We start from the raw sequence: 26761 nt of genomic DNA, 5'->3' as shown, positions 1-26761 counted from the left end.
ATTCACGCCGGGGAATACTGCAATATCTGATGCTCGCTGGATCGAGTCGCAATACCAGTCTCTCTAGGGTCGTCGTATGCAGCTGTTCTCGACAGGAGTCTATCTCGGAGATGATGCGCTCGATGTCTGTTGCTGTCTCATAATCATAGCAGACATAAATACACTGTACTGGTTGTGGTCCGGCCCATTTTTCTTCCTGGTACTAAAGATCGCCGTAATGTGGAAGGGCGCTCAAGACGATTTTAGCATCATTGGGGCCGTCTTGCGGTTGGGTAAGAGCCTCGATTTCTCATGTCAATATCCTATAAAACAAACAGTTCAGTTCCTGAAGCACTTTAGTTTACCTCGCGGTATATCTGAACAGGGCTGTCAGTTCCTCAGCATGAGTCTGCAGGGCAGCTGGAACGTTTGCTTTGCTTAACACTCAGACACGTGAAATTTCGGACTGCGTGTTCGGCTAACGAAATGAGATATGCCTATTAAATTATGAAATTCATGCTTGAGAATCTCTCATCTTGGTGCAATGCTAATGCGAGACTGACGCGGGAACGTCCGTTTTCAAGTTCCCATTCTTTGTTTTCTTTCGTCCAGACCGGTATTCAATTTCACACCTGGTCTTATAAAGATACTGTCCTGATCGTGTCCTAGGTCAAGACTAACAATGCAAGGTACGTTCGTCGGCACCCCACACGGAGAGAATGACTAGGTAACATTGCCGCCTAGCTGATGCTGATCTTATCCACGAGCAAGGCGAATTTTTGGGGCGGATTTAGCACATCCCTTGGAGTAATGCACTAAAACAGGGGTCCTATAGTGGTAGATATCCCTGGAAACGCCTCATGCCTGTTGGCCTAGGTGCTGCCGCCTATGCTTGTTTGTATTCCAGAACCTCAAAACGAGAAGACCTCAAAATTCGCTACGATATGTTGTTGGCGCGCTCGCAACTTCCACATAGCCTTAGAAGACCATTGCCACCCTGCGAAGGACCAAACCTGTCAGCGTTCAAGAGAGGGGGGCTTGCTATCCACTTCATAAAGCTTCTCAGTTCGTCGCCGCGCTTGGACGGATCTGAAGGAGCCGAAGGAAGCCACAGCTATGTCTTCAAAGTTCGCATAGGTAAGAAGAAGTATGCACTGAAGGTGGTAGGTACATACGCGCATAGTTGATCACGACTATATCGTTCAGGCCTAATATGCGTCTAGTTCAAGTTCTTCAGTGTCGAGCACGAACGCTCTTCAGTATTTCCTACCGATAAGGTCAAGGCAAGCGATGAGATAATCGCTTATTACTCTGATCCATTTTTTGCAGAGTGTAGAGCATACGGAAAGTTGCAAACCCATGAGCAAGAGCAGGAAAGAAAACGAACAAGAGACGAGAGGCGGCAACATCGGGAACATCGACACCGACTAGCTGTGCCCTGCCACGGCTATCTTTATCTCTCAGCAGAGCAGTATGGGGAAATTTTCAGCGAGCAATTCGGGATTCGAGACTGGGACTGGCCAGAAGAAGATGAAGACAAGAGCTGGCGGGAGAAGCCACCGTTCCGAGCTTTGGTGAAAGAGCTCGTAGAGTCCAAGGAGGCCATTGTTAATGCAGAAGGAATGGAGCGAGATCTACACGAACTGAGGAGATTAGGAATATACCCAGTAGACCTGTACGCGAGGAATTACCTGGATAGAAAACTTGTTGATTTCAGTAGCGCGCTGATATCTCCACACTGGTGGCTTGATTCTCTCAGGCCACTGCGTCGCCAAAGGGTTTTGGACGAAGAGCTTGTACTGTTCAAAGAGGTGATTAATGATGGGAAAACCATTTCCTGCGATGTTGCAAGCGATGACATTGTCCGAGGGAAGCGGATGAGGCTAAAGAGATCCGAAGCCGAGGCTCTAGAAGCAAAATCACCAATGCAGTTCAAGGGGTTTAACAGTTCAACTGGAGACGGGCAAAAGCACTAGATCGTCGCGAACACAGCTTGATTATAGCTCAATCTTCCTTAGACATATGTTGTAGAGACCGTCGTGTACATTTCGTTATTCTCGTTATACTCTCTACCCGTGACTTGTTCTAGGTTACCCTCATTCATCTTTCTGCTACATCCAAGGCCTGCATATGTCGCGTTCAGTCCGAAGTGAGCCTGGCAGCTTGCAGTATGTCCCGAAAGTACACTTTGGTGGATGGGAGGGTATAGATGCATGGATGACGCCACGGCCGCTTTCCGTGGGCCCGGGGCACACGGGGAGAAGTATGGACTAGTGCACGCGCAGGGATAGACAGGGGCGTAATGTGTGAAGCGTCTTAAGCGCCCTTCCACATTACGGCTATCTTTAGCACCGGGAAGAAAAATGGGCCGGACCACAACCAGTGCAGTGTATTCATGTCTCCTACCATTATACTGGATGGTGTGGATAACAGTCTACACAAGGAGAGTGGTGTGAAATGTCAGGATCAATCACGCAAGGGTAGTGGACAGGTAAGCCTACCTTATATAGATTCGTCTCACCATACGCTTCGAGTAGTTACATGCTAACAACGAGTTACTGACAAGCATGGCTGCTCCCACGGTCCATTTCTTACCTCAAATTGTCAGATCAATTTCTCGAGGGCCTACCGAGTACGAGATATCAATCATTACCCGTTACGAAGATCATCTTCTAACATGTATGCAATGCAAACCTAGGCGTCTTGTCTTCTGCCCTGAGGGCACAGCCCTGGCTTGCACCTTACTAAAGACCTTTGACACGGGGGATGGGGAACTTCTTTATCGTATAACTCCAAAGCTAGCATATCATGTCCGAGTCGAACTAGAGCCTGGGTGGATAGAGATCCGTAGACTTTTCGGTCTTCCCTTCGTGGGGCGACGAAAGAATCAGAGATGGGGCTATCGCTATGTACTTGCAGGGATGGACATTCACAGTCTTCAGTTATCGAATGCGGGAATCGTTTAATGGCTTCCCTGACGCCGTTAAAGAGGATGATCGACCAGTGCGCGTTGTGCGGGGAATGAGCAGATTCATTTGGTAAATCGTTGGTACTCTTTTCGCGTTCGCCTCAGGACCAGCAACAGTCCCATTCGTCACGATGCAAGCATGGAAATGAATTCTTCATTTGAGATTTGTCGGGTAGTTTGCAGAGACTCCCTTGGACGGCGATGACAGTCTCCTCAATCCGCGAGGTAATTATCCAGCTCACATGCGGGAAAGCCACGCAATGCTGATATTGCCTCGCACAGATGCAAATGCAACCCTCAATACGTCGACTCCGGTCTCACGAAATTGATCCGAATTCAGATCGTCTAAGCCCTAGCACAAGACTTGAAGAGGATATTTGGCCTACAAAGTTCGCTTTCGATAATAGGTCTTCTTTTTCTTGATCCTTGTCGAAGCAGGAATCTGTCCATGATAGCATTCATTTCGAGAAGTGGATCTCCTAGCTAAGTGAGCTGAACGAGACGGTTCCTTGACATGGGGGAACTCGAGACCAGTCAAAATATCTAGATGTAGACCCCATTCATGACCTCGTTCAAAAAGTATTCTGTGATGCCATACGCTGTATAGACTGAAGTCCAGCTGTTTACGAGGTACTGAATGCATTCGTCCAGAATGCTGACGGTGATGTAATGGAATTAGTTGCCAACGTTTCCGGAGTCATTCTCGAGCGACTTGCGAGACGATTGCTCTTCAACAGCCGTGGAACCGTACATTCAAGCATTAACCTCGCTCTCTCTTTGGACGTGCATCTTGCGACAGGCTCAAAATTTGAGCTCAGATTGAGCTTGAATGGATTCGGATTGCAGCATTGCAACTCTGACCACTCTTGTCTCCGGTTGATATAGATATCTGCGGCTGCAACTTCTCCATATACAATCGGATACAATTCGTGGGCTTGGATTAGGATTGTATGATTAGTCACCCTGAAAGTACGAAATCAAGGCTGATGGATAATCATGTCTGCTGACCAGCTTACAGTAGTATTCGCGAAGTAAGGTCAAGATATCCACATTCGTCTCCAATGCAATGACGATTCCTGCGGCTTTGTCTGCGAGTACTTTGCCCTACCTCTTCCTCAACAGTCATTTCAAGCCACTTCAAGAACCATCGCCATCCCTCCGTAGCCCAACGACAGAACATTAGATGTGTTGAGAGGCTCGATCGCAGGCACTCTTCTGGTGATGTGAAAGCCAAGCCACTTGGCCGAACGCTTGATGCAGTGAAATCCTTATAACGGTGGTATAAATCGCGACCCCCTTTTGTGACTATCCAGAGGGTAGTGCCTTCGATTACATCAAACTGATGGTGGATTGCAGCTGGTTGGATGGACCATTCCTGATGATTACCCAAGCCGTTCTCCTCAGATTTCTTGGTCGCGGTCCGTAGATTGTAACATAGCTGGAACTGCCGTCCGCTTCGGCCTAGCTCTGTTGTGACAGGTCCACGTGGTGCTGATAGAGTAGTCTGCTCCATGAAGGCACTGAATTTGAGATCATCTGGTTCGTACTTCAACCCGAATGCTAAAATAAAGTCCAAGTACGCTGGCATGACCTCATGATACGAGAGAACGTTTGTGAGCATGCTTCTGGACACCTTTAGAGCCGCTCTGCTGTGAATACCGTATATGTAGCTGCTAAAGATTAGTGCTTTGCTAAATCCCGTGACGAATGATACTTCGACTTATGAAATCATTCCACGTGCTCGGTACCAAAATATCATCAATGTGATCTGCCAACCTGGAGATATGTGACCTAGGTCGCAAGCCAGTTGCCTATACAAAGCCTCATATATTAACATGATAATTTTCAGCTTGTCAAAATCCTCGAAGCTCTTGGCGGCAATCCATGCACCCATACATCGAAGCAATCCAACGAGTCCAGCATGGATGTTAGGTTCCGATCCCTACTCACGCTGGGATACCTATGCGATGAAGGTATGTTAAGATTAAAGATTCTCTGGTCGAAAATGGCATATCTTGAATCGGAATGCCAGGTTGGGAGGCAGGAAAACTTATTTTTGATCCCGTATACGACGATCAGTAATTAGTGCCAGTGCTGCTTTGTCGCACACCAGCCGCCAGTCTGCGAGTCTATCAAGGGTCAAGACGTCCGTCCACAGCTTGGTTTCAGGCATGCTCTGGCGCGGAGCGTAGCTGATGGACAGTCTACAGGATCCCTGCTCCACTGGGCAATCGGAGTGCTGGTCCGGCAAGGAGTGTCCTGGCAACAGTACTGTAACGAAGTCACTCCTTCCGGTTCCCTTGTTCGTAATACAAAGTAGCGCCCGGGGTGGGGCTGCTCTTGGCAACAACTTGCTGCCAAGAGCGGCTTTACCCCGGGCTAGCATGTCTGCACTAGTGCCGGATCATACCGCACTACACCTTTAAGCATCGCCAGCCTAGCGACTTCCACCCAGAAGCAGCCTATCGTAAAACCTAGACCCTATGATGAGAAGATGGATTCAGTGCAGATACGACTGCGGTAGATCGACGACAGTTGCTAATTATAATTCTCAACACAAGTATCAATAGCGCCGGTGAGGGACTGGAGAATCCGAGTCCACAAATCGTAGTCCTAAGTATAGCCGGGGGCCTTATTTTAGGCTATATTTAGGCATCCTTTAGGCCTAAGGCTTCAGTATTAAGGCCTAAGGCTAACGTTTGGGCCTTAGGCAGAAATCATGCCTCAATAGAGACTAAAATAAGGCCCCCGGCTATACTTAGGTATATACCCTACTTTATTCAATCTAACACATTCCAAGCTCAATCCGTACTTTTGGGATGACTAATCATACAATCCTAATCTAGGACCTCGGATTGTATCCGATTGTATATGCTCACGTCTGTTTCTCCATCGAGCAGCTGTTTACTCTGCTCAAGGCTTTCGGTAGCTTTTACTGGCTCTCCCGGCCCGCCTTCCGGAATTTTTGGTAAAACTTGGCGGGGGCGATTTCGTCCGTTTCGAGGACGCAGGGTAGGTCCCACCCTCTGCAACCCCGCAGTTGATGTAGGCGACGATTGAGTCTCGGAAGCCTGTGCAAGATAGTCCGGGTCGATCGTGAGATGGAGCGTTTCTATCTCCCTAAGCAAACTCTCATTGTTCCTGGCGAGCGCAGCATTGGCCTCGTGAAGCTGCGCTACTTGAGAAACTAGTTCACCCGTGGCATCGCGAAGCTGGCTGTAAAAGTGTTGCAAAGTTGTACGAACCGGAAGCCAGCTCTGCTGAACGTCGCGATCGATACGAATGAATGCATCATGGAGCTGCACTGTTATCAGTTCCATAGCGTTCTTCACAATCTGTAGCTTACCATGTCTGTCACCTCTGATTCTGGCAGCATGGTTTGTAGAGCTACTGGTAGACAGTCCCGCCTGGATAAGTCTAGATATTGGAAAGAGTTTGGTATCGCGAATCTCATCATGCGTTCTTTGTACTTCATTTATAGACGTCCTCGACTCATCCGCCTTCTCCAGCGGTTCTATCGTCTGACTCTACGTCGCAGTGTGCCAAGTAATCGTACTCACCTCCTCCTTGCTTGCAAAGTCTACAGGATTATGCGTGGTGCCAAAGATCATCTTTGCATAAACTCCCTGCGCCCTCCTAAGGGCGTTGACTTTCAGCTAGTCTTCGACAATTCAATGCTAGCTAACGATTCAGTAATGAGGCGGGAAAACCCCTTGCGTCAGGAATCCCCGCAGCTTAGACTCATTGCTGTGCAAGTACTCTCGGATAGTAGGGACCTGTTGAGAAACAGCTGAACGTATTCCTTGAAGACACCTTTATCAGTGAAGAAAGAACTGCAGGCGCTATCGCCAAAGTGCCAGTAAGCGCCGTGAGCGATCATCCCTAGGACAGCCGGAATGGTATAGGGATACGACCCATTGGTGGCCCAAGATGTACTGGACAGCAGCAACAGCCTACCTACCCGCTTGATCTATGTTATACTTGTCTGACTAGGCATGGCCATGTTCATGCGGTCTGTTCAACGTCGTCTGGGCTGTGCCGATGATGTGTTGCCAAAAACAGGAGGTATGTCGAAAGCTGTCCGCTGTGCATGCAATATGGCGTGGCACTATATTCTATATTTAGTAGGCCAGCCCTGGTTTCCAGTTCATGGATGGCAAATGCCGTGAGGGCTTCGTTTCGGGATCAAGAAAGCGGGCACTCCCACAGATCCACCAGCAGATGATTAGTCTGCCTTTCCGGTCATCCACAGTTTCTAGATACAGATTTACAGCATCAATACAGCAGAGAAGTGTGAGTCGCGCAGAATCACCCATACGACAGTGCTTAAGTGGTTCTCTAGGATGTCAATGAGAGAGCACCCCGACGAGGCCATTACTCGAGCCAATGTAGAGCTTTACAAAGCAAGCCTATGTATTCAAAATTGTCGTACATCAATTCTCCAGTTGCTCACCATTCGAAAAGAAGAGAAAAGAAGTCGAATGCAAGTAGACCGAGAGAACCGACGCCTTCACGTCCTTTGCCAGGAGGCTGTGCACGACCGCAACGAGATCGCCAGCAAATGCCAAAGCCTATACCGCGAGCTAGGAGATGCCTATACGGAGATTCTCTCTCACTATGCCTTGTCTGAGAATTCGGATCAAGCATCGATGACCGTGAAGGATGGGACGCGGATGACACAACTTGAACGAGAAAACGACAAGTTGCAACAACAGAACAGTGAGCTCCAGCGGGCATTGGGAATAGCGGCCGATATGATCCGCGCTGTGAGAATGCAGGATTCAGCTTCAGAGACTCATGGGGACATCCAAGTGCAGCTATAGCAATGCCTTGATTCGGTCCACGGTCCCGATTTTGTCAATTCCATCTTCAAACGTTTCCATTCGAGTCATCATACCTGTTATATGTAGGACTCGTGCTACATCTCTATGCCATAAATTTCATCTCTAGCATTAGCTGTTCACTTCACCCGATATGGGATTGTTCAGGTCCAAGAAGCCACCCAGTTTCCTGCCTATCTCTTAACCCAAGCCGGCTGATCCTCCGTGAAGTGGGAGCGAGACCACTTCTGGTCAAGCTGCCAGGCAAAATCATTCCTTGCAGCAGAGGTTCAAGCCGTGGTAGAGAGCCTTCGTCAGATCCTAGCCGACTTCGACCGGCTCGTTACACCAGAAGATGCTCCGAGCCAGCCTAGAGACTTGCCTCGGAGCGAGAGCGATGAATGGGAACCCGGACTAAATCAGAGTACATGCGTGTTGCTCAGGTCTTACTTAGCTAGACTAGACAGGACCGTCAATCAGCTTTGTCATGCTTTACTCTACAGACGTTCCCACATTGAAAGGGCGCAGGCTCCACGTACCCAACGCTGTGTGGCATTTCGCTGATAAACTGCATTATACCTTGCAGTGATGAGGGCGCGCAGGAAGCTCTTCACTCTCCTGCCCAGTAAGATATGGGTCTGCGAGCCGCTGCGTGAACCGTTGAGCAAGGATAGCCTGCGCTTTGTGCGGAAAGGTCTTGCAATCTTTCGCAATCTTACAGGACTGGCTCGACTTCGTCGTAGCTCCAACAGGCGTCTGCCTTATCAGATGTGAAGAATACTGTGGCTTTGAAGGGTCGGCAGCGGAGTGCTCCATTCTTTCGAGTGACTGCGGCACTGTCGAATGGACAGTCTCGCATGAGCCATACGCTGAAGATATATGATATCCATACCAGCGGTCTTAACTCCAGCGTGAAGCGCTCTGTTGCGAGCATGGTTGCGTGTTTGTCTCCATTGGCCTACATAGCACCCGTAGACCGGAGGAGCAGCTCCTGCGAGCCTGATAGCACATATGCACTGTTCCAGTATAGTTATCATTAGTATAGCCAAGGCGACTGACATGGTTTGGCTCAGATATATCTATGGCTCAGCATGGCCTAGCCGATTGGAGAGCGGCGATGACTTGGTGGATGTCATGGCTCAGTATCGTGGGTTTAACGGCTCAGTATCTAGACGGCTCCACTAACCCTGTAAATCCTGGAGCCTAGTATATCCTACTGCGGTGTAGATACAATTTACTGTAAAGCGTCTTAGGCCTTCGCTTATAATACAGCATAGCATAGTGGTATTATTTCATGGTTGATAGACGTCATGTCAACAATTCACTTCTCTGTTTCAGGTACGTGGTGGACGAGACCAGAGGCGGATTCATACTCTACTGACTATGTATCTAGGTGAGCAGTTTGGCAGCTCACCTTGCCAGTGGCCCGAGAATCAACCCTCCAGTCCGTATACTGTCACCTACCGAAACTCGCAGCTTAATCTTGATGGCTGTTCTATTTGTCCATCGCCACATGTTATAGACGACGTATGTACGGAGGGACTGGGGATTGCTGTTGGCAGATCGCACTGCCAGTCTGGTGTGACTTTGCACAGGACTGAGTGCAGTCTTACTCAGAGTGCAGCTAATACGAACTCATCGGCATCTTCTACCTCTGGGGCCGGTAAAAGTCGAGAAGTATACAACGTAGAAACGATGTGGGAACACTACTCGCGCAATCTTGATATGTTTTCCAATATGAAGGTGCAGAAGCAAAAATGCTCTGGCGTCATAACTGTTCAGCCCCGGAGACAGTTCATCTGTTCTAAGAGGGTAAAAGGAGTCCATTGTGGTCGGAAATTCAGCAAATTAGAGCATCTAAAGCGTCACCAGGAGACACACGACCAGGAACGCACATTCACTTGTGATATCATGTTAAGAACCTCTGATATTGGCCGCCATCGAAAAGAAGGACCATGTCGTCAGACGTTCTTGCGACACGACAATTATCTAGCACATTTCCGCACTCATCTCGTTCAAGATACACGAGGACTGTTCTTCCCGCAACTGAACAATACAGGCCTCTACGCAGACCTGATAGCCCTGGTGCCGGTGTTAAGGTCTGGGGTTGACAACGGGAACATGCACAGGTACCACCGAAACACGCGAGTGTCATGGGAGAATCTCGTAGAGCGTGTCAGAGAAGCAAAGGGTGCCCTAGTGGCTGATCAGATACTTGTTACCATCTTGCGAGCTTGCTTGAGACATGATGCTCGTGTAGCGCGGTCGTTTTGCTAGGTATGAATGATGCTGAATGGTCTGCATTCCAAAATCCAATATACCGTGAGCTGTGACATCACTTGTAGCATATGACTAGACTCTATTTGCAGTCTGTCGTAGTTGAAGTTAATGTGGCGACGTGGACGAGCGCCATATGTGTCAATCTTATGATCAGGGAATGTCTCGCGGGAGATGTTGTAAGGATAATATCCCAGCTCTATTCAAGCCCTATCAGAAGAGTTGCAATCTAACATTGCCAGATCCTACGCGCACTGCCACCAGTTATCTCAACCCGCTATTGTCAGTCTAGGCTTTGTAGTTATGTCGTCTTTGTCTTCTTCCAGAACAACCTCTAATAGTCCATCTCCATCCTGCCCCTTCCAGATTTTCCTCACGCTCAGTCCTGCATCGTCCACTAATTCCATCCATAGTTTTTCTTCTCTCTCAGCCCCAGAGAAGCCCGTCATCATAGCGACATCAAGACTTGCAGCAGCCAGCGGCACCTTTCCCTCCGGCATCACCAGATCCATAATCAATATCTTGGAGTACCCAGGCTCCATAGCAACCTTGATATTTTTCAGGATCGAGAGTGCCAGGGCATGTGGCCAGTCATGGCAGATGTGCTTAAGCAAATACGCTCGGGCACCCCTCACTGGCTGTTCTCTAAAGAAGTCGTGTGCGACAAATTCGATCCCAGCAGCTAGCTCTGACGGGACGGTAGCTATGACAGATTCTTGGTCTTGACAGACGAGTCTTCCAGGCTTGCGTGTACTCTTCTCGGCAAAGAGACTTAGGTCATGGCCAAAGCCGCCGCCAACGTCAACAACTGTGACGCTGCTGTCCTGGCTAGAAGGAATACCGCTGAAGATGATGCTCTCTGCGGGAAATTGCATGGGCCAAGCAGGCTTGCTGTTGCGGAAGCCAGTCATGAACAGGTTAAAGTTTGCAGCTTCGTGAGGGCGTGTGGAGAGCCAGGAGAACCAGGATTCAAAGGTGTTAAGTGCAAATTGGAAAGGGCCTGTAAGCGTGTTTGTCGGGTTGTGGTAGGAGTGGGCGGCGGCGTACTCGGAGAACCGTGACACAGCACGAAGGGCTTGGTCGTTAACAACACATATCCCAGCAGCATTTGCTGGTACAGTGAAGAAATCGGAGAGCCGGGTCGATCCATATGTACGGACAGAGAGAATGGTAACTACACCGATAGATACAAGTACGCGCATTATCCGGACTGATTGTGTCAGACGGCTTAGCATACAGATAGATTGTCCCGAGCTTACCAACAAACTCCTCCTCTGCTTTGGCTTGATGTGCAATCTCGGATGCTGTTATTCGGCTACGGATGGCTAGCATCTTGAAGACACCCATATCCATAGCGATCTTCAAGGTCGGTACGATGGAGAATGACATGAGAAGTTCCATTGCTCGCCCGTCTGGGCTCTCCAATTGCCGTACAATCTCCTTGGCACTTTCAAGAATCGAGATCTTGCCCTGTGAGCTGCGAGTATCTCTGTCGCGTATAGAGCATATTAGAGACTCTAAACTGACAGTCTCGGAGGGCGAGAACCCTGCTGCTAATTCACTTACTCCCCTGTGTGGTGAGTGAGGTGTTTTGAATGTCACCTTATTGAGACGGCGTGCTGCTTCAAGAATTTGTGCCTCTGTAGTCATGTTTCAGGATGTAAGTAGGTACAAGCGTTGTCTAGAAGGTGGCGATAAGCTCCTGGGTGGTACAAGAGCTTCTCAAAGATAGTAGAACTGCCTGATTTTATAACACAAAGTCAGCCTCGCTAGACAGGTGCAAATAATCACAAGCGGGATTTAAAAGACGCCCCTATCGTTTGTATCATTTGCATGGTGCACTGTACTTTCTTACTAGCGGACGCTGTGATTGATGGAGGACAAGCACTGTATTGTTTACTGAGTCCTCCGCCATAGCGCACACTGGCGCCACTGTTTACTCGCCAAAATCTTGGCAGTCTAGAATCCTGGATAGCAAATTAAAGATAGTCGAAAGGCACAGTGCCGTACGATAACGAAGACTCGCCCAGAATACTGAGCCTCAAACGTCGATATCCCAGAGAGGCGTCCTGCGCGCCCTGTAGCTCTCATCACTACAGGAACCAAGAGAGGGCGTGTGGCATCAGGCATGATCCATCGATACTTCCCACTGTGTGCATGCTCATTTCTACATTCCAGGGGCGCTCGAAAGATCACGGAATTCGCTACGGGTCGTCCACGGTAGATGGGAAAACTCTCTGAAATGGCGTCAATGTTGAGTAGTTGTTAGTTTGCTGCATCTTCCTACAGCTGTCCTACGTCACGATAATTAGCTCCTTAGCCTGGTAGCACAGCATGAACGACAATATAATATGCGTGATTCCTTTGGAACATATCAAATCCATCGAGGCATCTGGATGCCATCTGATGCCCGTTTAGTATTGTGCGCCGCCTGAAGTTGCTCCAGGATATGCTTACTGATCATAGTACATGACCAATCGAGGTGACTGACCATCTTGCTGGGACACGCTTCTCGCTATGCCTAAGAAGGTCAGAATCACTGGGAGAGCAAACTTTAGCACGACTTTTGAAGATGCTGCAGTGTTACGCTTGAGAGAAGGGGTTTAGATACGGCGTACGAAGCTCAGTGGAAGAGGGGAACGAGGTTGGGGCGTTCATTTAGACTGCGCGGTGCAGGATTCGGAATGTGTCTGACACCCTATCATCTCTTGGGGGATAGACAGTGGCGCAACGTGTGCAGCGTCTTGAGCGCCCTTCCACATTACGGCTATCTTTAGTACAAGGAAGAAAAATGGGCCGGACCACAACCAGTGCAGTGTATTTATGTCTGCTATCATTATGAGACACGAACGATCCTGCGAACAACAATATCGCCCGAAAGATGCTGCGAGAGGCTGGTAGAGAAAAACATGAACTTGGCGCAGCAGATCCGCATGTATCGTACGTATTGCGACTCGATCCAGCGAGCATCAGACATTGCAGTAGCTAGCATGGAACGATTGCAGAACGCTTGCAGCTACTGTGGAGAACGGACTAAGTATAGCCGGGGCCTTATTTTGGGCTATACTTAGGTATATACAATCCTAATCTAGGACCCTGGATTAAATCCGATTGTATATGCTCCTACCTGGTGAAGGCCAGCTCCTTAAATAGAACAGGGCCAAATACTGACCCTGGCTAGAGCACTCCTTTAATGGATTCACCAGCTCACTCGAAAAGCGACGGTTACTGCTGCTGCGCTTTAGACTTGCTATGGAGCTCCAGAGCGCGGACTTCACGTTCTGGTACTCAATCGTTCTTGGCGGTGCAATAGCTGTTATCCTCGCCACATCTTTATGTCTCTCTGTTGTACGCTCACTCTACCCACGCCCAGTAGCTAGATGGTTTCGCCGCGCTTGCCATAAGACGGGGCAGGTTATTCGGCTGCTGCACTCGATTCCACACTCACACGCGACAGTACTGGTCCTACTCTTCCTCATCAACGTGTTATCGACTGCCGTGCATGTACACGGTTACTCCGATGTCTCGCGCCGGACAGCACGCATGTCTGTCATTAATGTAGCATGTCTTGCCATGGGGGCTCGAATGAATGCAGTGGCTGATCTTGCTCTGGTTCCCTTGCCACTATACTTCCGTGTGCATTATCTTCTTGGAGTCCTGGCCATCTTGGAAGCCGCCATCCACGCCGGGATTGCTCTCGCTCTGCAGACTCACCCCATGAATCAAGCTCCAAACGTGGCTCCCCTCACAGTAGGTCTTCCGGTTGAGTCTTGTCTCGTTCTGACCGTTGTGGAACAGGCTACAGCTGGAATGGCACTCCTACTACTATCGTCTGTGGGTCCGATCCGCGTATACTTCTACGAATGGTTCATGAAGGCCCACGTGGTTCTGTTCCTCGCAGTTTGTATTGCTGTGCGAGTACATCTTAATAACTCGGAATATCACAAGCCGCCGCTGCTGTATCTTGTGGTTGCGGCTGGCATCTACCTGTCCGTAAACATGATGCGCCTTGCCTATGCACTGTACCGCAACGTTGCACGAGGCGGTGCAAAGCCCTGTGCTACAATGCATGAGGTTGTCTATCATCGCACAGGTCACAATGATATACTGCTGACCGACACAGTCCAGTTGCATATTTGTTTGGCTCGCTCATGGAAGCCGCGTGCGGGACAGTACGTGTATATTACTGTTCCTAGTGCCAGCTCGCTGGCCTTCCTGGAGTCTCACCCATTCTACATATACCAGACATTGCAAGAGCATGACAAGACGATCATTACAATTATTGCTCAAAGAAGGAAAGGGTTCACTCGTCAGCTCTCACGACCTCAGCTGAAGGCTGCCGTAGGCTACAGCGCAATTGTCGAAGGCCCCTTCGGGCGTGAATTGGACTTGAGCGGGTATGGGACAGTCTTACTCTTCGCGACAGGGACTGGAATCATTGGCCAGATCGGCTACGTAGCGCAACTGCTCGACAACTACGATGCACACGACGCCAAGGCGCGAGGAGTCAAATTGTTTTGGCAAATGGATTGCGAGCGTGAGTCGCTCAGTAGTTGAGAAACTCCAAAGCGAGATAACTAACCTATGCGACAGTCCACATGGCGTGGGTACAGGAGACTATGCAATCCTTACTCGCAAGAGATCGCGACTTGGTAAGCTTTGGTAATATCGCTTAACCAGGCTCCGCTGACGGGGAAGCAGATCCTCAACATACAGCTTTTCGTCTGTGGCGAGTTCCTATCGCGGAAAACGGTCAAGGGAGATATCAAACGCCTTGGTCTTCGGATCACGCAGACCTTCTGCGCTATGGATACGCCATGTGTTATTGCGCACGAGCTGCACGAGCGCAAAGGCCGTACCATAGTGTCGTGTAAGTGCTGCTCAGAAGAAGGTGAAGCACTTTCTAACATTACACAACAGTGTGTGTTGATAAGTTGACCAATCAAGCTATCCGTAGGGCTGTCTGCCAAGAGGCAGACCGAGGAGTTGTGGTTGAAGAGCTCGACTTCCGCCCCTATCAAAGCGTAAGGAAGCATACGGCAAGGAAGACTGGATCCGACCAGAAAGACCGGGGACAAGCAGTGTAAAGCCACATGTATATTAGCGAAGAGCATGCCAGGCTGTCAAGTCGCTCTCGGCACCGTACCACATGTACAACTCGCTTTTCAGTGCCTCTTGGTACTGATTCCACGCCTCGTTTGATGCGACACTATCACGATGCCATTCTTTGTGTCTTCGCAAGTTGGCATACGAAAGAGGAAGAGAAGGATCGTAGTCGAAATCGGGGTAGGACTGAAAGAAAACATCCAATGGAGTCTGCGGAAGCATTCGATGAACGAGAGAATTCTGCAGGTGCGTGAGGAAATCGACTCGTCAAGCACAACCACTGTTAAGCTACGGTGTCCCAACAACGAACAACAGACCAATGGCCCGCTGGTGACGCTCGCAGGGCCATTACCAGAATCGCCGAGACGTCTCGACAACCCACCCACAGCAGCCCCTTCGCATCTTGCGGATTCACATCTTGCAAATTCAGACTGGTCATCATCGTCTCCAGAATCGCCAGACTTTGTAAGCAGCTCCGCGGCAGCTCCTGACTCGCCATTGTTCCGTCGGCCAGGCACGGTCGAAGTGGATGCGCAACCAGAGCCCGCACGCGCTAGTCTTCCACCGGATGTCTCGACGACTATACTTGGTCCTGCGATCACGGCGCCATCTCGAACGAGCGATGCAGGAATACTGCTGTATGTGACAGCTGGCACGGTATGCCAAAAAATCGTAGATACTAGTGAAGGAATCGCAGAGTCTCAGGAAGCGCTCACGCAACTACAGCAAGGATTTGAAGACGCGATAGCCAACATGGAAGATGCAGGAACACAGCCCTATGAGAGAGTTGGAACAGTATGCCAAAAAATCGTAGATACCACCAAAAGAATCGCAGAGTCCAAGGAAACGCTCGCGCAACTACATCAAGATTTTCAACATGCGGTAGCCAACATGACCGAATGTCGCAAATCCAGAACTAAACAAGGAGAGCAACCAGCCAAAGGATGCGTGGACAGCCTAGAGCTCACCACCAGTCCGAAACCCAATGAGAATGGCTCCATGATAGAGAAAGAGAACGACGCGTTGCACAACCGGGCGGAGTCCGATGACCACGAAACAAACACCAGCGATGCTAACATCGGGGCCAGTAGGATACCAGAAACACCTCTGATGCGCGATTCTAGAAATCAGGCCTCGGTGGACGTTCACCAGCTGACCCACCAGGAACATCCTGTCAACGTGGTCTGCGAAGCCGACTCGTCCTTGGTGGACATGTCCGGAATGGGTGCTGCTGCTGCTTCCGTCTTCAATGATGGTAGCTGGCTATCTCAACACAGACAAAATCTTTGGTCCCAGCAATTATTTCCTAAAAATGTGTCAGAGTATAATTTTCTGACGCCACAAGACGACTATTATTCCATGGACCTGCCACAAGTGGATCCTAACTTGAGATCAAGCACAACTTACCCCTATCATGCATTAAGAGTGCCGCATGGTGCATATACGAACATCTCGTTGTCATGGCCCAGCTCAGATAATACAATGGTATGGATGGATGATAGTAGTAGAGATGACGGAGGGTTGGCTGTGTCGAGTAATCTTCTTTCCTAGTCTCTCGGTAAACTCAGCCGCCGGATATGTATGTTACGGGTCATGGATGAGGGCATTCTCGTAAGGGCCACTTGTGTTTGAAGCTGTTGCCATAGCACGATGTTCAGCCCTAATCTCTGCTGCACAGAGTGTGCTATCGATTTATTTGTAATCATGCGGATGCCTCACGTTCTTGAGAATAAAAACATCTTCGGTACGATCAGTGGCCAATCAAGTGTGCTTGTGTACAAAAGATGCAGGCTCTAGCCTGAAGTACAGCCCCCTTCACCAGTGGCTACTCTCTGGGTTAGTGTGATAGTGTCACGACATTCCTTGAGGAAGAGCACAGTCCGATCTGCAGCACCAGGCTCACAGAGAATGTCCTCGACCCTAGCTCTGCTCTCTGCGACCACTAGGCGCTTATCATTGATTACATGCATTCTGACTGAAGATCGGGGTTTCATTTCTGCCTGCCTTGCCTGATTTTGGCCATCCAGTCCTCTGCGCCATCTACTGCAGCCTGTGGCGCGCGCATATTTTCCTGAAAGAGAGACAGCACTTCCGCGGGAGAGAACTCATTCTGCGGAACTTTCCCGGCAAATTCCTTGGCCAACGAACTCACATTGTAAAAGTTGTCATTTTCAGCAGCGCTCTCGCACACCTGCTTGTAGAAGTTATGGAAGAGATCATGGTTGACTTCTGAGGTTGTGAGACCAAGTTCGATCATCTGATCTATGCGTCCAGGACGCACAAGGGCAGCATCCAACTTTTCAGGATGATTCGTGGTAAGAATAAGTAACACACCCTCTACAGACGCGACGCCATCCATAAGATTCAATAGATCTGACAAGCTGATCGTAGTTGACTCTGTTTTAGCTGGCTGTGTATTCCCAGGGGAGGGATCGTTTTCATTGTGGGAGGTTCGTGCTTGAGCTGAAGTTACGGCGTCTATATCCTCAGCTAGGAGAAGAGAGCGTTCAGGAACCTCGTCAAGGAGTTTGTTCAGCTCTGAGCTCTGTAAGCCGGCACCAAGATTTAGCTTGTACACGTCGGTTCCAAAGCGGTCTGCGATTGCCAACGTCGCACTGGTCTTCCCTGTCCCAGGTGGACCGGTATCCATGTATTGGGCCCGAGTCTTAGGATCGAGAAACTGCTCGATATCACGAAGCCACGTTTCCTTCACTGATTTATCGAGTATAATGGTATGTAGCTGTCGAGTCCTCCTGGCTCGCGCCTTTATCCAAGATCTATCGCGATTCTCATAGACAAGCGTTTTCTTTGCAATATCCTTTAGATACTGTTCCCGACATGTGTTGAGAAAACTCCGCACTGGTCTTTGGGACCGCCCCCAGCAACTGATGTACGTTACTTGCCGTGGACTCGGCGCGTGCTCTTCCACATTACGATATCGAAACCATGTGCCGCTCGTCTTGAACCAATGCGTCCCATGCCCTGGAACGAACTGAAGCGGCCTCTTGGGCTTTACATAAGACTCGTCGTCTCGGAAAAAAGTGAATCGTCCGCCAATGCGTGCGAAAGAGAATCGAGTTGAATTAGCAAGATGCACATCCATCCAGCCGTCGAGCATATCGCGAACTTCGGTATTGTCGGAGATGCGAACGGACGAGACTGATGTTACTGTCAGCAATGAGTTAGTACAGCCAGTGAGACATACTGTAGTGATCCTCGACTCATGAAGTGATGTACCGGTGGATATACTTGGTAGCAACTGTCAATAGGCCATCCCAACAGGAAGTTTGAAGGGACTTGCTTACCAACTCCATCGAATTGATGGTTTTCGAATATGGGGAAATCGCCATAGAGAACTCTGTGGAGATTATGTACGAACAAAGAGAGACTAGCGTCGCTCTCTATGGTCTTCCGCCAACCGATTTCGGGGTCGTCGTTCCATCCGCCAACCGCAAGACTGACTTTGACATCGGGGCAATTCACTTTCAGGCTTTTCAACGCATTGACATGCCAATTATGGCTAGGTTCATTAGCCGTCCACAGTGGATCGAGTGTTTCGTTGTTAAGGTGGTGGCTTAGCATGAACGACAATATAACATGCGTGATTCCTTTGGAACATATCAGATCCATCGAGGCATCCGGATGCCATCTGATGCCCGTTTAGTGTTGTGCGCCGCCTGAAGTTGCTTCAGGATATGCTTACTGATCATAGTACATGACCAATCGAGGTGACCGAGCATCTTGCTGGGACATGCTTGTCGCTATGCCTAAAAAGGTCACAATCACTGGGAGAGCAAACTTTAGCATGACTTTTGAAGATGCTGCAGTGTTACACCTGAGAGAAGGGGTTTAGATACGGCGCACGAAGCTCAGTGGAAAAGGGGAACGAGGTTAAGGCGTGCATTTAGACTGCGCGGTGCAGGCATTCTGAATGTGTATGACACCCCATCATCTCAAGGCCAGCAGCCACTAAAGTGCTGATACCGCAACGCATCCTTCTTCTTCTTCCTCTTCCTTCTCTTCTTCTTATTCTTCGTCTTCGTCTTCACTATGAAAATCTCAGTCTGCATCATTGCCTTGCCAGCGGTGGTATGTGTTAGATGCGCCATTGCCTCGAACTTCTGAAGACAGTCTTCTGGGGTCCATTCCATAATGAATATACCTAGAGTAATAAGACCCCCTTTATCGTGTCAGGGTATATACGTATCTGCATTTCAAGGAACTTACCAGCTGACGTGCCGCAAACATAGTCGAAAAAGTGTCTTAATGGAAGTTCCAAAGGCTTGAGTCTCCGGCCAAGTCCAACTAAGAACGTCAAAGGTATGACTCCACGAATGCCACCACCATCTAAGCTGAGGACGCGCGGCCCTGCGGTGGGCGGCATGAATTCGAAGTCAGGAGTTTTTATGGACGCACCGCACAGTAGACATGCTTTGAGATGATAGCCATGTCGAACATTCTTGCGAGCGTTACCGTAGAGAGCGATGCACCCATTGCAGCACGAGTGGCCGCAATCAAAGACTTTGTCAGGCTCCCTCATCAAGCAGCAAAAACATGTAGTATGGCTTTTAAACTTCGAAAAATGGCCTTTCAGTAGCTCCAGTTGCCTACTGTGTATCTTTGAAGCCGGTGGATCACTCACACGATACAGGCATTCTGCAACTCGGTACTCTCTTAGGGCGCCTCGTACTATGATTATGGATACCTCCGGCCGAACAGAGACCTTATTAACTACATCACCTTAGGTCACACATCACACCGGACTAGAACGGCGTCTGTTTCTCATGGCTCATACTTGATAACGAGGAAGTCCAGAGTATGGACACCCCAGATCTTTTGGCGTTTATAGACAGCTTGCAGAAATCAAGCGCATCGCAAGACGCGCACAGATTCAACACGGCTTGGCTGCAATGGCAGGCGTTCATTGATGATGTTCGAAAAGTCAAGGTTATCACAAGTGTGTTGAAGCATTAGTTGGAAAGGACGAGCACTCGAAAGATGATGGTAACAGCCAAGTACCAGTTCAATATGGGCTACTATCTTCTCGCAAGAACTGGAGTCACCTGCGGCGAAGCCCAGCCCCCATTCGTCCTTCTCACTGTACCTGGCGGGCATATGATCAATTTGTCGCAGGTCTTTGGGCTGACTTAAGATATCCTCGGGCGCAACGAGTATATCGAAGTCGGCCAGTATACCAGAAGCGCTCTCGCTCCCATTGCAACTCTTCTCTGAGCTCGAGATTCTCAGACAACCAGACTTAACAGGTTGAGGGTGCGAGATTGGCGGAAAGTCGACTCCCTTTTCCGAACGGATTAGCCCCATACTGGATAGGTAGGGATACACTTCTAGGCATACCGACAGTGAAAGCCCCTTAAGTATAGTAGAAAAGCAGCTATAAATAGAAGAGGCACGGAGTGAAAGTGACAAGATCCGGTCCGAGATCCGAAGCGGGCCGTCATTACAGCTGATCTCTTTACATTTCATTTCTAGTTAGTACTCTCGATACAGCATTGAACAGACTTTTGTGCGTGTGCGAGATAGACAGATCGTCCGACACCTGAGATTCCGTTACCGGTCGTGTAAAGGAAGTCCTCAGCCGTCTGCTTGATCCAAGTATACGCCTGGGTCCCCGAAACTGGGCCAAGTTTGCTAAATATAGCATCATACTGTATTGCACGCGGACGCCTTTGAAATCGTAATCTTTTTTTGGTAGCACATCGTTAGCATAGCCCATGAAACTTGTTTGATGATAACTGCACAAGGATGATTCTAAGCAATGTATAGCATAAAACCTGTTTGTCAAGCTAGAGGGATTCTTGGGAGATACTTCGTACAACGATGGATGACCAGTCTTGCCGTCCGAGTATGAGTATCTACAGCATCACGCCTCCAGACAGCGAAGTTGCGCTCTGTGTTGGTGGCCCTGACAACCTTAATGCCACTTGGGAGAATTGGACCTTTCCTTCGAGCTCTCCACCGGCGATCTTATATCGAAACAACCTAGGGTCTGGACACATGACAGCTGATTCCTCCGACTTTTTCGCTGACGTCAATGAATACTCCTTTGAGCCGGACTTGGATCTTCTGAGGGCACAATGTCAATCTCCGTGGCCAATCGAGTTCCAACAAGAAAACTGGGAGTCGCTGCAGGAGACGACCGCAACATGGAACACCACGTCAGAAGATATCTCTTGGAGAGAATGTGAGCCTCGGGTCGTCCAGACAGACCCATATCATGGACTCCCTGAGCAGGTAGCATTGCTCGAGCTTCGTATGACCCAGGAAGAGTATTGGACAGATCAGCTCCAACTCTGTTCTACTCGGCTGGATGCTCGAGCATTTGACTTGGAAAAGAAGTCAGGTTCCTATCAATATAACCAGTACTTCCCGATTATGTACGGTACCAGTCAGCTCAAGCTCTATTGACAATCTCGACCCTTTAAAACCCGTGAATATGGCGCCGTATGGGTTAAGTACGTGGTATTATGGGGAGAAAGCAGAGGTAAAGTGAGTGCTGGAACAATGCAGTGCTCTTGCCGAAAGAGTTCCTGTCCAAGGATATTCCAAAAAGTCGAATCCTGAGCTTCGGCTACGGCTCTGGGATTAAACAGAAAGACACTGTAAGATGTTCTGCTATATCCTACTAAGATTCTGAACCGCCTCTGCGATGACCTATGCTAGAACTGGTTTTTCGGGCCAAAACTTCCATCGAGTATTAATAGTTACTTAACGAATCTAGACGTTTTAGCCGACTTAGTACTCTTAAGTATATACCTAGGTATATAAACGTCGTCTAGGCGTACGAAAATCTTCTATATAGACTTAAATTTACCGTATTTTTACGCTATTTCTTCACTCTAGACATACTATCTACTAAACTTCAGTTCAACTGAGTCAACTTCAATTCTACCACTAGAACTGACATCCCGGTTCAAATATACCGCGAGGTAAACTAAAGTGCTTCAGTTCAACTTCAAATAGAGGCTCGGAACTGAACTGTTTGTTTGATAGGAAGTCTGGAGACTGTCCTTAGTAACGAAGTGCTACATCATCGCCCTCTCCGGCTAATAATTGGCGGTAAAGTGAGGTGAGCATCACTAACTGCTCTGCTAAGAAGCGAGGGTTCGAACGCGCAGCGGCAGCGAGCGAGCCGAAGACCCTGAAAAACCGCCCTTTCTAGAGGGTATACTTAAACTACCTGCAGATCTCTGAATCTCAACTCGGTTTTGGGCTCTGAGTTACGTTCGTGCATGACTCCGTATGAGAAAACGGAACCCCGGATGCGAGGTCGCCGGACCGGTTTTGGACCCACCCTCTACTTCGGCTTGCCTAAAAATGGGATTCCGAGGGGGTGGCAGTTGCTCAAGTCAGGGATGTCAATACGGTTAAAAAAAGACCCTGGCGCGACCACAGGGTTGGGATGTGGCGCGCTCCCCCATAAGGCGGCGTAGATCTAGAGGCTGGTCGCCAAGACGTTGGTGGAGTCATCTACCCCGAAGCAGATCCAGCGCAAGCCTCGCGAGCGTGGATCGATGTCTGCAAGTTTTCGTCACATGAAGCCTATCTGTACTGTACGGTAATCCTCCTCTGTGGCACTCCTCTCCGTTAACCATCACGGCTGCGACTTGCAGAGCTCGACTAGACGCGGTGAATCGTATTCTTCCTGTTTCAGAGTGTCAGCATCCTGCCTTACGAGAGAATTTTCGGCATTGGCTAGAGCAAAAAAGTCGAGACATGTGCTAAATTCCTGCAGAAAGCCGCCTCTGTGTCGTTGTAGGACGTCTATCAAAATTGCGATCGTAGGAGCAGGAAGCTTTTCGTAACTGATCTGAATTAGCTAGCTGGCCGGAAAGACTCTGAACTACTTACTCCGAATTCGAGAGCTGGAAATCCCCTCGGATGGGAATGAGAGCAAGGATGCCAGGTGCGAATGCCTTCGCTAGCATGGACCAACGCTGTCCAATCTTAAGTCGGTGTGTCAACGCCTGGGACTTCTTGACATAATTGTCCTTGACGTTGCCTCGCTTCAACCTGCCCGGTTCCAAACCCGGATAAGCATGTGACATTAGCTTCCGATGAGCTACGGTCTCAGATCTGCCAGACTCCTGTGCATTGCCGCCTCGCGTTACTCGAGTCTCTGCCAGCAAAACATTGCGATGGTGACAAAGCGATACGAGGTGGAATCGACGTATTATTGCATATAGATGAATGGTAGCATTAAGTTTATTAAGAGCTTGGACTGCATCGGCGATGTCATCCATTGACGGAGATATATGGCAACCTGCTGTCCTCAACGCCTTGTAAGCGTTATGGAGCTGACAAACAGCTTCCGGGCTTCCAATGGCATAGAAAAGTTTGGTCAGAAGCACGCAGCGGCTTTCGTCATATCCGCAATCGGCTTTATCCTCTGCAGGAGGAGTCTTGGGCGTTGAGAGGATCGTGTTCAAGTTGGTAGATAACTGAGCAACCACGGCCGACTTCTTTGCAGGAGGGTTATGGAAGACCGGTGCTTCCTTGCTCTTTGCTTTCGATCGACGAACCTTACCCGTGCGGACTACTTTGGTCTCTGACGGGTTCGGCTTCGACGGTCATTTCTGCCGAGTTCGATCACCACTTGTCTCCGACGCTGAATCACTAGATATGCTAGATATCGACTCTGATCCGCCGCCTTCGCCAGCGGACAGTTGCTCTTCCCCAGCGCTACAGAGCGCCATCACGTCTTGCCCAATGAAGCCGTTCGGGCAGGTACGCTCCGTACAAGCTTTGCACTTTTCTGGGTCCCACTCGTCGTCAGCGTAATTCACGGCCTCTGCGATAGTAGCTCCAACGCTAAAGCCTTGATGGTATGTGTTCGGGAACGTGACCAGTATCTCCCCACGATGCCGACGAACAATTTTGTATGGTATGCTCGATTCCTCGAGGACGTCTTTGGGGACATATATCGCACTTTCACGAGCGAACTGGGCACACTTCGAGCGGGAGCGCTTTGTCCAGAACTTGGATTCCAGTTGGATCTACATTCGCTTCTAGACAGCCAACCATTTCATCGACAAATCGATCCGCCTCCGACTCTTCTTGTTCTGTGTATCGTGAAGTTGGAGGGACGGTAGGAACATGGCTTGGTACCCCAATGCCGTTTCGCTGATGCTTCGAGTCTCGCGAGATTGGTATGTCCGAGTTTCGTTCACTCTGTGATTGTCCATGTATATCCCCTGCGCTTTTTGGGCGGCCTTGAACGCGGTTTCTGGTATGCGAAGAGCGAGGAGGAGGCTCTGAGGCTTGCCGCGACAAGGACGGTGACGGTTGTGAGGAGCCGTCTTGAAGTGTGACCTCGAGTTGCTCTGCAGCCTGCACCATACGCACTTGCGTCCGCCCGAGGCTTCCTGTCCTGCGGACGTCATCGTCTATTATCGGTGGTGCAGCTGTGGTTGCATGCTTGATTCGATAGGGTTGGGTATGAGACTCATTCTGTCCAAGAAGAATGTTCAGGTCCACCCTAAGACCCTTGACCATGCTAACGATGGAGGGTACGATAGGGTTCGCATGTCGGGAGAATTCATCGACCTCGATGACAAGCCTTTCCAGAAGCTGGCGAAAGGATTGATGCTCGGCAACGGTAGCCATGGACCGAAAACGAGAGGTGTGCTTAGTCACAGGAGAGACCCCGGTCCACTCAGTTCAGGCAACTACAGGTTTGACCGCCAGACTTTGTAGCTAGGTGGACAGGACCAAAATGGTTTCCGCAGTGGGGCCGAAGATGGCACCTGGTCGCCTGATGCACTAGTGTTGGATTTCTATCCGAGGCGCATCAATTCTTACCTTAAGCAAGAGCAAAGAACCGCGAAACGGATGGCGAAGGACGAGTCTGATTGTTAGGATACGTCAGTCAAAAGTTCGTCGGAGTAGAACCATAAGGTTACCGTTGCGGCTTATTGTCGTGTTTTATACCCTGCTATCGGCATAGTCACGTATTTTTAACTCTATCCTTTCTGGACGTGTTAGTGAGTGCACTCTTTCTCTTCCTGAAAAACCATCTGGATCGCGCGCTGCTGAAAGTGGGCATCGTTTTGGTTCCCCGCAGCCAGATTCTGAACCGTCTGATCTGGTCGTGGCTGAAGACTGTGCTTAGACATCTTGGCGCCCACCCGCCACAAGTGGCGGTATCTTATGGCTACTTCAAACTCTTTCTTCTTTATCTAGGCCATACTAAATTGAACGCCTCTAGCACGTATATATGTATATATGTATATATGTATATATGTATGTATGTATGTATGTATGTATGTATGTATGTATGTATATATGTTCTATTAGGCCATGCACCGCGAGGGTACTCGCCCATCCAGGACCCCGTGCGTTGCACGGGGCGCTACCGTGCTCAACGGCCCATTGTATCAAGGAAACCTCATAGAGTCCATCTATATCCTTCATCTTTGCCATGCCTAAGCTTTTACTGTACCATATTGAAGAGTAGAGAGTGCAGTCTGCTCTCCGCGATTTTCAGAGCGGAAAGTACCCTTCGTTGAGGAAGGCGGCCACCGAAGACAAGGCACCGTACGGTCGCGTCAAGCGTCGCGCTCGCGATATACCTTCAAAATCAGGTCGTACGCCAGTTAATCTACGCCTTAACGATACTCAGATCGCTGCCCTCAAGGCATATATTACTGCCTTAGACAATGCTAGGATCTCTGCCCTCCGGCCCATGATACAAGCCGCCGCCAACTCCATCCTTATGGCATCAGCCACCCCAGACAAACCGTATATACCGCTTGGCAGGGACTGGACCGCACGCTTCTTACAGCTGAATACAGACGTACAAGTTGTAAGATCAAAGCCTCAAGATATGGAACGAATAGCCGCTGAGGATCCCAGGTAATCGGCGGCTTCTATGCCGAGTACAAGAAGGTTATATGGGAGAAGGGTATACAACCTCAAGATCTATGGAACTTTGACGAGACAGGGTTTCGCCATGGGATTGGAGGCGGTCAATGGGTTGTTACAATGGTTCGGAAGAAGAGACGGAGTGCTACGCCTCAAGTAAACGTAGCTTCTCAGACCAATCGAGACTTGACAGGCACGATTGAAGCCGTTAACGCCGTTGGCGACTATATCGATCCGTTCATTATACTCCAAGGCACCAACTTGCTTGAGAAGTGGTTTAAGGACGAGGTAGGCCTTCCAGATAGCTATGTGATCGCTACGTCTGAGAGCGGCTACTCCAACGATCAGATAACCCTTAAATGGCTTGAGCATTTCCACAAGGCTACTTGTACACGGCAGTACGGATCTGTTAGAGGCCTTGTTTTTGACGGGCACGGTTCTCATATGACGTATGAGTTCATCTCCAGGTGCTGGGAACTAGATATAGTACCTATTGGGCTCCCACCTCATATAAGCCGTATGCTTTAGCCGCTTGACGTGGGTATCTTCCAGCCGCTAAAGTATTACCATAAGAGCTACGTTGATCAAGCCGTCCGCGACGGTTGTAGCGACTTTAATAAGGTTGAATTCCTTCATACAATACACGGCTTCCGGAAGGAAGCATTCAAGCAGTCGACTATACGGTCTGGATGGCGTAAATCAGGCCTCCATCCCTTTAACCCCAGGCCCA

At 49.4% G+C, this 26761-nt stretch overlaps 17 protein-coding genes across 17 annotated transcripts; 6 read left to right on the top strand and 11 right to left on the bottom strand.

Moving 5' to 3' along the window:
- Positions 1–599, top strand: EJ05DRAFT_268699 (uncharacterized protein). Its single transcript, XM_033740335.1, has 3 exons — positions 1–272; positions 340–505; positions 583–599. The coding sequence occupies exons 1-2, from the start codon at positions 77–79 to the stop codon at positions 384–386; spliced, it is 243 nt and encodes an 80-aa protein (XP_033595166.1). The 5' UTR covers positions 1–76; the 3' UTR covers positions 387–505; positions 583–599.
- Positions 600–661: 62 nt separating this feature from the next.
- Positions 662–1955, top strand: EJ05DRAFT_490730 (uncharacterized protein; the record flags this gene model as incomplete). Its single annotated transcript, XM_033745910.1, has 3 exons — positions 662–668; positions 856–1142; positions 1203–1955. 3 exons carry the CDS (start codon positions 662–664, stop codon positions 1953–1955), a joined length of 1047 nt encoding a protein of 348 aa, XP_033595165.1.
- A 1956-nt stretch (positions 1956–3911) lies between these two features.
- EJ05DRAFT_268630 (uncharacterized protein) lies at positions 3912–4783 on the bottom strand. The gene has a single exon (XM_033740333.1). The coding sequence runs from the start codon at positions 4566–4568 to the stop codon at positions 3960–3962; it is 609 nt and encodes a 202-aa protein (XP_033595164.1). The 5' UTR covers positions 4569–4783; the 3' UTR covers positions 3912–3959.
- On the bottom strand, positions 4783–5393 carry EJ05DRAFT_268663 (uncharacterized protein). The gene has a single exon (XM_033740334.1). The coding sequence runs from the start codon at positions 5331–5333 to the stop codon at positions 4998–5000; it is 336 nt and encodes a 111-aa protein (XP_033595163.1). The 5' UTR covers positions 5334–5393; the 3' UTR covers positions 4783–4997.
- Positions 5394–5851: 458 nt separating this feature from the next.
- EJ05DRAFT_481073 (uncharacterized protein) lies at positions 5852–6358 on the bottom strand (the record flags this gene model as incomplete). The annotated part of the gene is made up of 2 exons (XM_033744988.1): positions 6294–6358; positions 5852–6246 (listed from the first exon to the last, which is right to left on the bottom strand). Coding segments are annotated over exons 1-2 (425 nt in total), but the record flags the coding sequence as incomplete, so codon positions are not given.
- Positions 6359–7014: 656 nt separating this feature from the next.
- On the top strand, positions 7015–7823 carry EJ05DRAFT_268612 (uncharacterized protein). Its single transcript, XM_033740332.1, has 2 exons — positions 7015–7240; positions 7290–7823. The coding sequence occupies exon 2, from the start codon at positions 7291–7293 to the stop codon at positions 7768–7770; it is 480 nt and encodes a 159-aa protein (XP_033595161.1). The 5' UTR covers positions 7015–7240; position 7290; the 3' UTR covers positions 7771–7823.
- Positions 7824–8264: 441 nt separating this feature from the next.
- On the bottom strand, positions 8265–8701 carry EJ05DRAFT_505826 (uncharacterized protein; the record flags this gene model as incomplete). The annotated part of the gene is made up of 2 exons (XM_033747740.1): positions 8265–8415; positions 8487–8701. The coding sequence occupies 2 exons, from the start codon at positions 8699–8701 to the stop codon at positions 8265–8267; spliced, it is 366 nt and encodes a 121-aa protein (XP_033595160.1).
- Positions 8702–9077: 376 nt separating this feature from the next.
- On the top strand, positions 9078–10044 carry EJ05DRAFT_505825 (uncharacterized protein; the record flags this gene model as incomplete). The annotated part of the gene is made up of 2 exons (XM_033747739.1): positions 9078–9105; positions 9161–10044. The coding sequence occupies 2 exons, from the start codon at positions 9078–9080 to the stop codon at positions 10042–10044; spliced, it is 912 nt and encodes a 303-aa protein (XP_033595159.1).
- A 269-nt stretch (positions 10045–10313) lies between these two features.
- Positions 10314–11774, bottom strand: EJ05DRAFT_471219 (S-adenosyl-L-methionine-dependent methyltransferase; the record flags this gene model as incomplete). Its single annotated transcript, XM_033742963.1, has 2 exons — positions 11304–11774; positions 10314–11254 (listed from the first exon to the last, which is right to left on the bottom strand). The coding sequence occupies exons 1-2, from the start codon at positions 11692–11694 to the stop codon at positions 10314–10316; spliced, it is 1332 nt and encodes a 443-aa protein (XP_033595158.1). The 5' UTR covers positions 11695–11774.
- Positions 11775–13159: 1385 nt separating this feature from the next.
- EJ05DRAFT_515479 (ferric reductase transmembrane component 3) lies at positions 13160–15155 on the top strand. Its single transcript, XM_033748606.1, has 5 exons — positions 13160–13794; positions 13843–14581; positions 14638–14696; positions 14746–14914; positions 14965–15155. Exons 1-5 carry the CDS (start codon positions 13297–13299, stop codon positions 15129–15131), a joined length of 1632 nt encoding a protein of 543 aa, XP_033595157.1. The 5' UTR covers positions 13160–13296; the 3' UTR covers positions 15132–15155.
- EJ05DRAFT_446372 (uncharacterized protein) lies at positions 15145–15399 on the bottom strand (the record flags this gene model as incomplete). Its single annotated transcript, XM_033742229.1, has 1 exon — positions 15145–15399. A coding segment is annotated over one exon (255 nt), but the record flags the coding sequence as incomplete, so codon positions are not given.
- Positions 15400–17140: 1741 nt separating this feature from the next.
- Positions 17141–18473, bottom strand: EJ05DRAFT_471213 (P-loop containing nucleoside triphosphate hydrolase protein; the record flags this gene model as incomplete). The annotated part of the gene is made up of 3 exons (XM_033742962.1): positions 18456–18473; positions 18356–18398; positions 17141–18309 (listed from the first exon to the last, which is right to left on the bottom strand). The coding sequence occupies exon 3, from the start codon at positions 18266–18268 to the stop codon at positions 17141–17143; it is 1128 nt and encodes a 375-aa protein (XP_033595155.1). The 5' UTR covers positions 18269–18309; positions 18356–18398; positions 18456–18473.
- A 630-nt stretch (positions 18474–19103) lies between these two features.
- EJ05DRAFT_446392 (uncharacterized protein) lies at positions 19104–19882 on the bottom strand (the record flags this gene model as incomplete). The annotated part of the gene is made up of 2 exons (XM_033742232.1): positions 19104–19330; positions 19378–19882. Coding segments are annotated over 2 exons (732 nt in total), but the record flags the coding sequence as incomplete, so codon positions are not given.
- Positions 19883–19928: 46 nt separating this feature from the next.
- Positions 19929–20774, bottom strand: EJ05DRAFT_268524 (uncharacterized protein). The gene has a single exon (XM_033740331.1). It carries the CDS (start codon positions 20632–20634, stop codon positions 20014–20016), a length of 621 nt encoding a protein of 206 aa, XP_033595153.1. The 5' UTR covers positions 20635–20774; the 3' UTR covers positions 19929–20013.
- Positions 20775–20948: 174 nt separating this feature from the next.
- On the top strand, positions 20949–21988 carry EJ05DRAFT_268511 (uncharacterized protein). The gene has a single exon (XM_033740329.1). The coding sequence runs from the start codon at positions 20989–20991 to the stop codon at positions 21574–21576; it is 588 nt and encodes a 195-aa protein (XP_033595152.1). The 5' UTR covers positions 20949–20988; the 3' UTR covers positions 21577–21988.
- Positions 21989–22681: 693 nt separating this feature from the next.
- EJ05DRAFT_268509 (uncharacterized protein) lies at positions 22682–23600 on the bottom strand. Its single transcript, XM_033740328.1, has 2 exons — positions 23020–23600; positions 22682–22973 (listed from the first exon to the last, which is right to left on the bottom strand). Exons 1-2 carry the CDS (start codon positions 23409–23411, stop codon positions 22763–22765), a joined length of 603 nt encoding a protein of 200 aa, XP_033595151.1. The 5' UTR covers positions 23412–23600; the 3' UTR covers positions 22682–22762.
- Positions 23601–23755: 155 nt separating this feature from the next.
- Positions 23756–24969, bottom strand: EJ05DRAFT_268513 (uncharacterized protein). The gene has a single exon (XM_033740330.1). It carries the CDS (start codon positions 24772–24774, stop codon positions 24100–24102), a length of 675 nt encoding a protein of 224 aa, XP_033595150.1. The 5' UTR covers positions 24775–24969; the 3' UTR covers positions 23756–24099.
- Between the last annotated feature and the right edge of the window lie 1792 nt (positions 24970–26761).

This window comes from Pseudovirgaria hyperparasitica (genome assembly GCF_010093815.1).
Source record: "Pseudovirgaria hyperparasitica strain CBS 121739 unplaced genomic scaffold EJ05scaffold_35, whole genome shotgun sequence".
NCBI classification, from domain to species: Eukaryota; Fungi; Ascomycota; class Dothideomycetes; order Acrospermales; family Acrospermaceae; genus Pseudovirgaria; species Pseudovirgaria hyperparasitica.
Note: the sequence above shows the minus strand (reverse complement) of the source record. Positions and strands in the feature narration are given on the sequence as shown.

Bases quoted from the DNA above. Each gene is read 5' to 3' on its own strand.
- EJ05DRAFT_268699 (XM_033740335.1), top strand. From the start codon at position 77: ATGCAGCTGTTCTCGACAGGAGTCTATCTCGGAGATGATGCGCTCGAT. The intron at 273-339 runs GTAAGAGCCTCG...GAAGCACTTTAG, and splicing joins TGGGGCCGTCTTGCGGTTGG to TTTACCTCGCGGTATATCTG.
- EJ05DRAFT_268630 (XM_033740333.1), bottom strand. From the start codon at position 4,568: ATGCTCACAAACGTTCTCTCGTATCATGAGGTCATGCCAGCGTACTTG.
- EJ05DRAFT_268663 (XM_033740334.1), bottom strand. From the start codon at position 5,333: ATGCTAGCCCGGGGTAAAGCCGCTCTTGGCAGCAAGTTGTTGCCAAGA.
- EJ05DRAFT_268612 (XM_033740332.1), top strand. From the start codon at position 7,291: ATGTCAATGAGAGAGCACCCCGACGAGGCCATTACTCGAGCCAATGTA.
- EJ05DRAFT_515479 (XM_033748606.1), top strand. From the start codon at position 13,297: ATGGAGCTCCAGAGCGCGGACTTCACGTTCTGGTACTCAATCGTTCTT. The intron at 13,795-13,842 runs GTAGGTCTTCCG...GTTGTGGAACAG, and splicing joins CAAACGTGGCTCCCCTCACA to GCTACAGCTGGAATGGCACT. The intron at 14,697-14,745 runs GTAAGCTTTGGT...ACGGGGAAGCAG, and splicing joins TCGCAAGAGATCGCGACTTG to ATCCTCAACATACAGCTTTT.
- EJ05DRAFT_268524 (XM_033740331.1), bottom strand. From the start codon at position 20,634: ATGAAATGTAAAGAGATCAGCTGTAATGACGGCCCGCTTCGGATCTCG.
- EJ05DRAFT_268511 (XM_033740329.1), top strand. From the start codon at position 20,989: ATGGATGACCAGTCTTGCCGTCCGAGTATGAGTATCTACAGCATCACG.
- EJ05DRAFT_268509 (XM_033740328.1), bottom strand. From the start codon at position 23,411: ATGGATGACATCGCCGATGCAGTCCAAGCTCTTAATAAACTTAATGCT. The intron at 22,974-23,019 runs GTAAGTAGTTCA...AATTCAGATCAG, and splicing joins TTCCAGCTCTCGAATTCGGA to TTACGAAAAGCTTCCTGCTC.
- EJ05DRAFT_268513 (XM_033740330.1), bottom strand. From the start codon at position 24,774: ATGGCTACCGTTGCCGAGCATCAATCCTTTCGCCAGCTTCTGGAAAGG.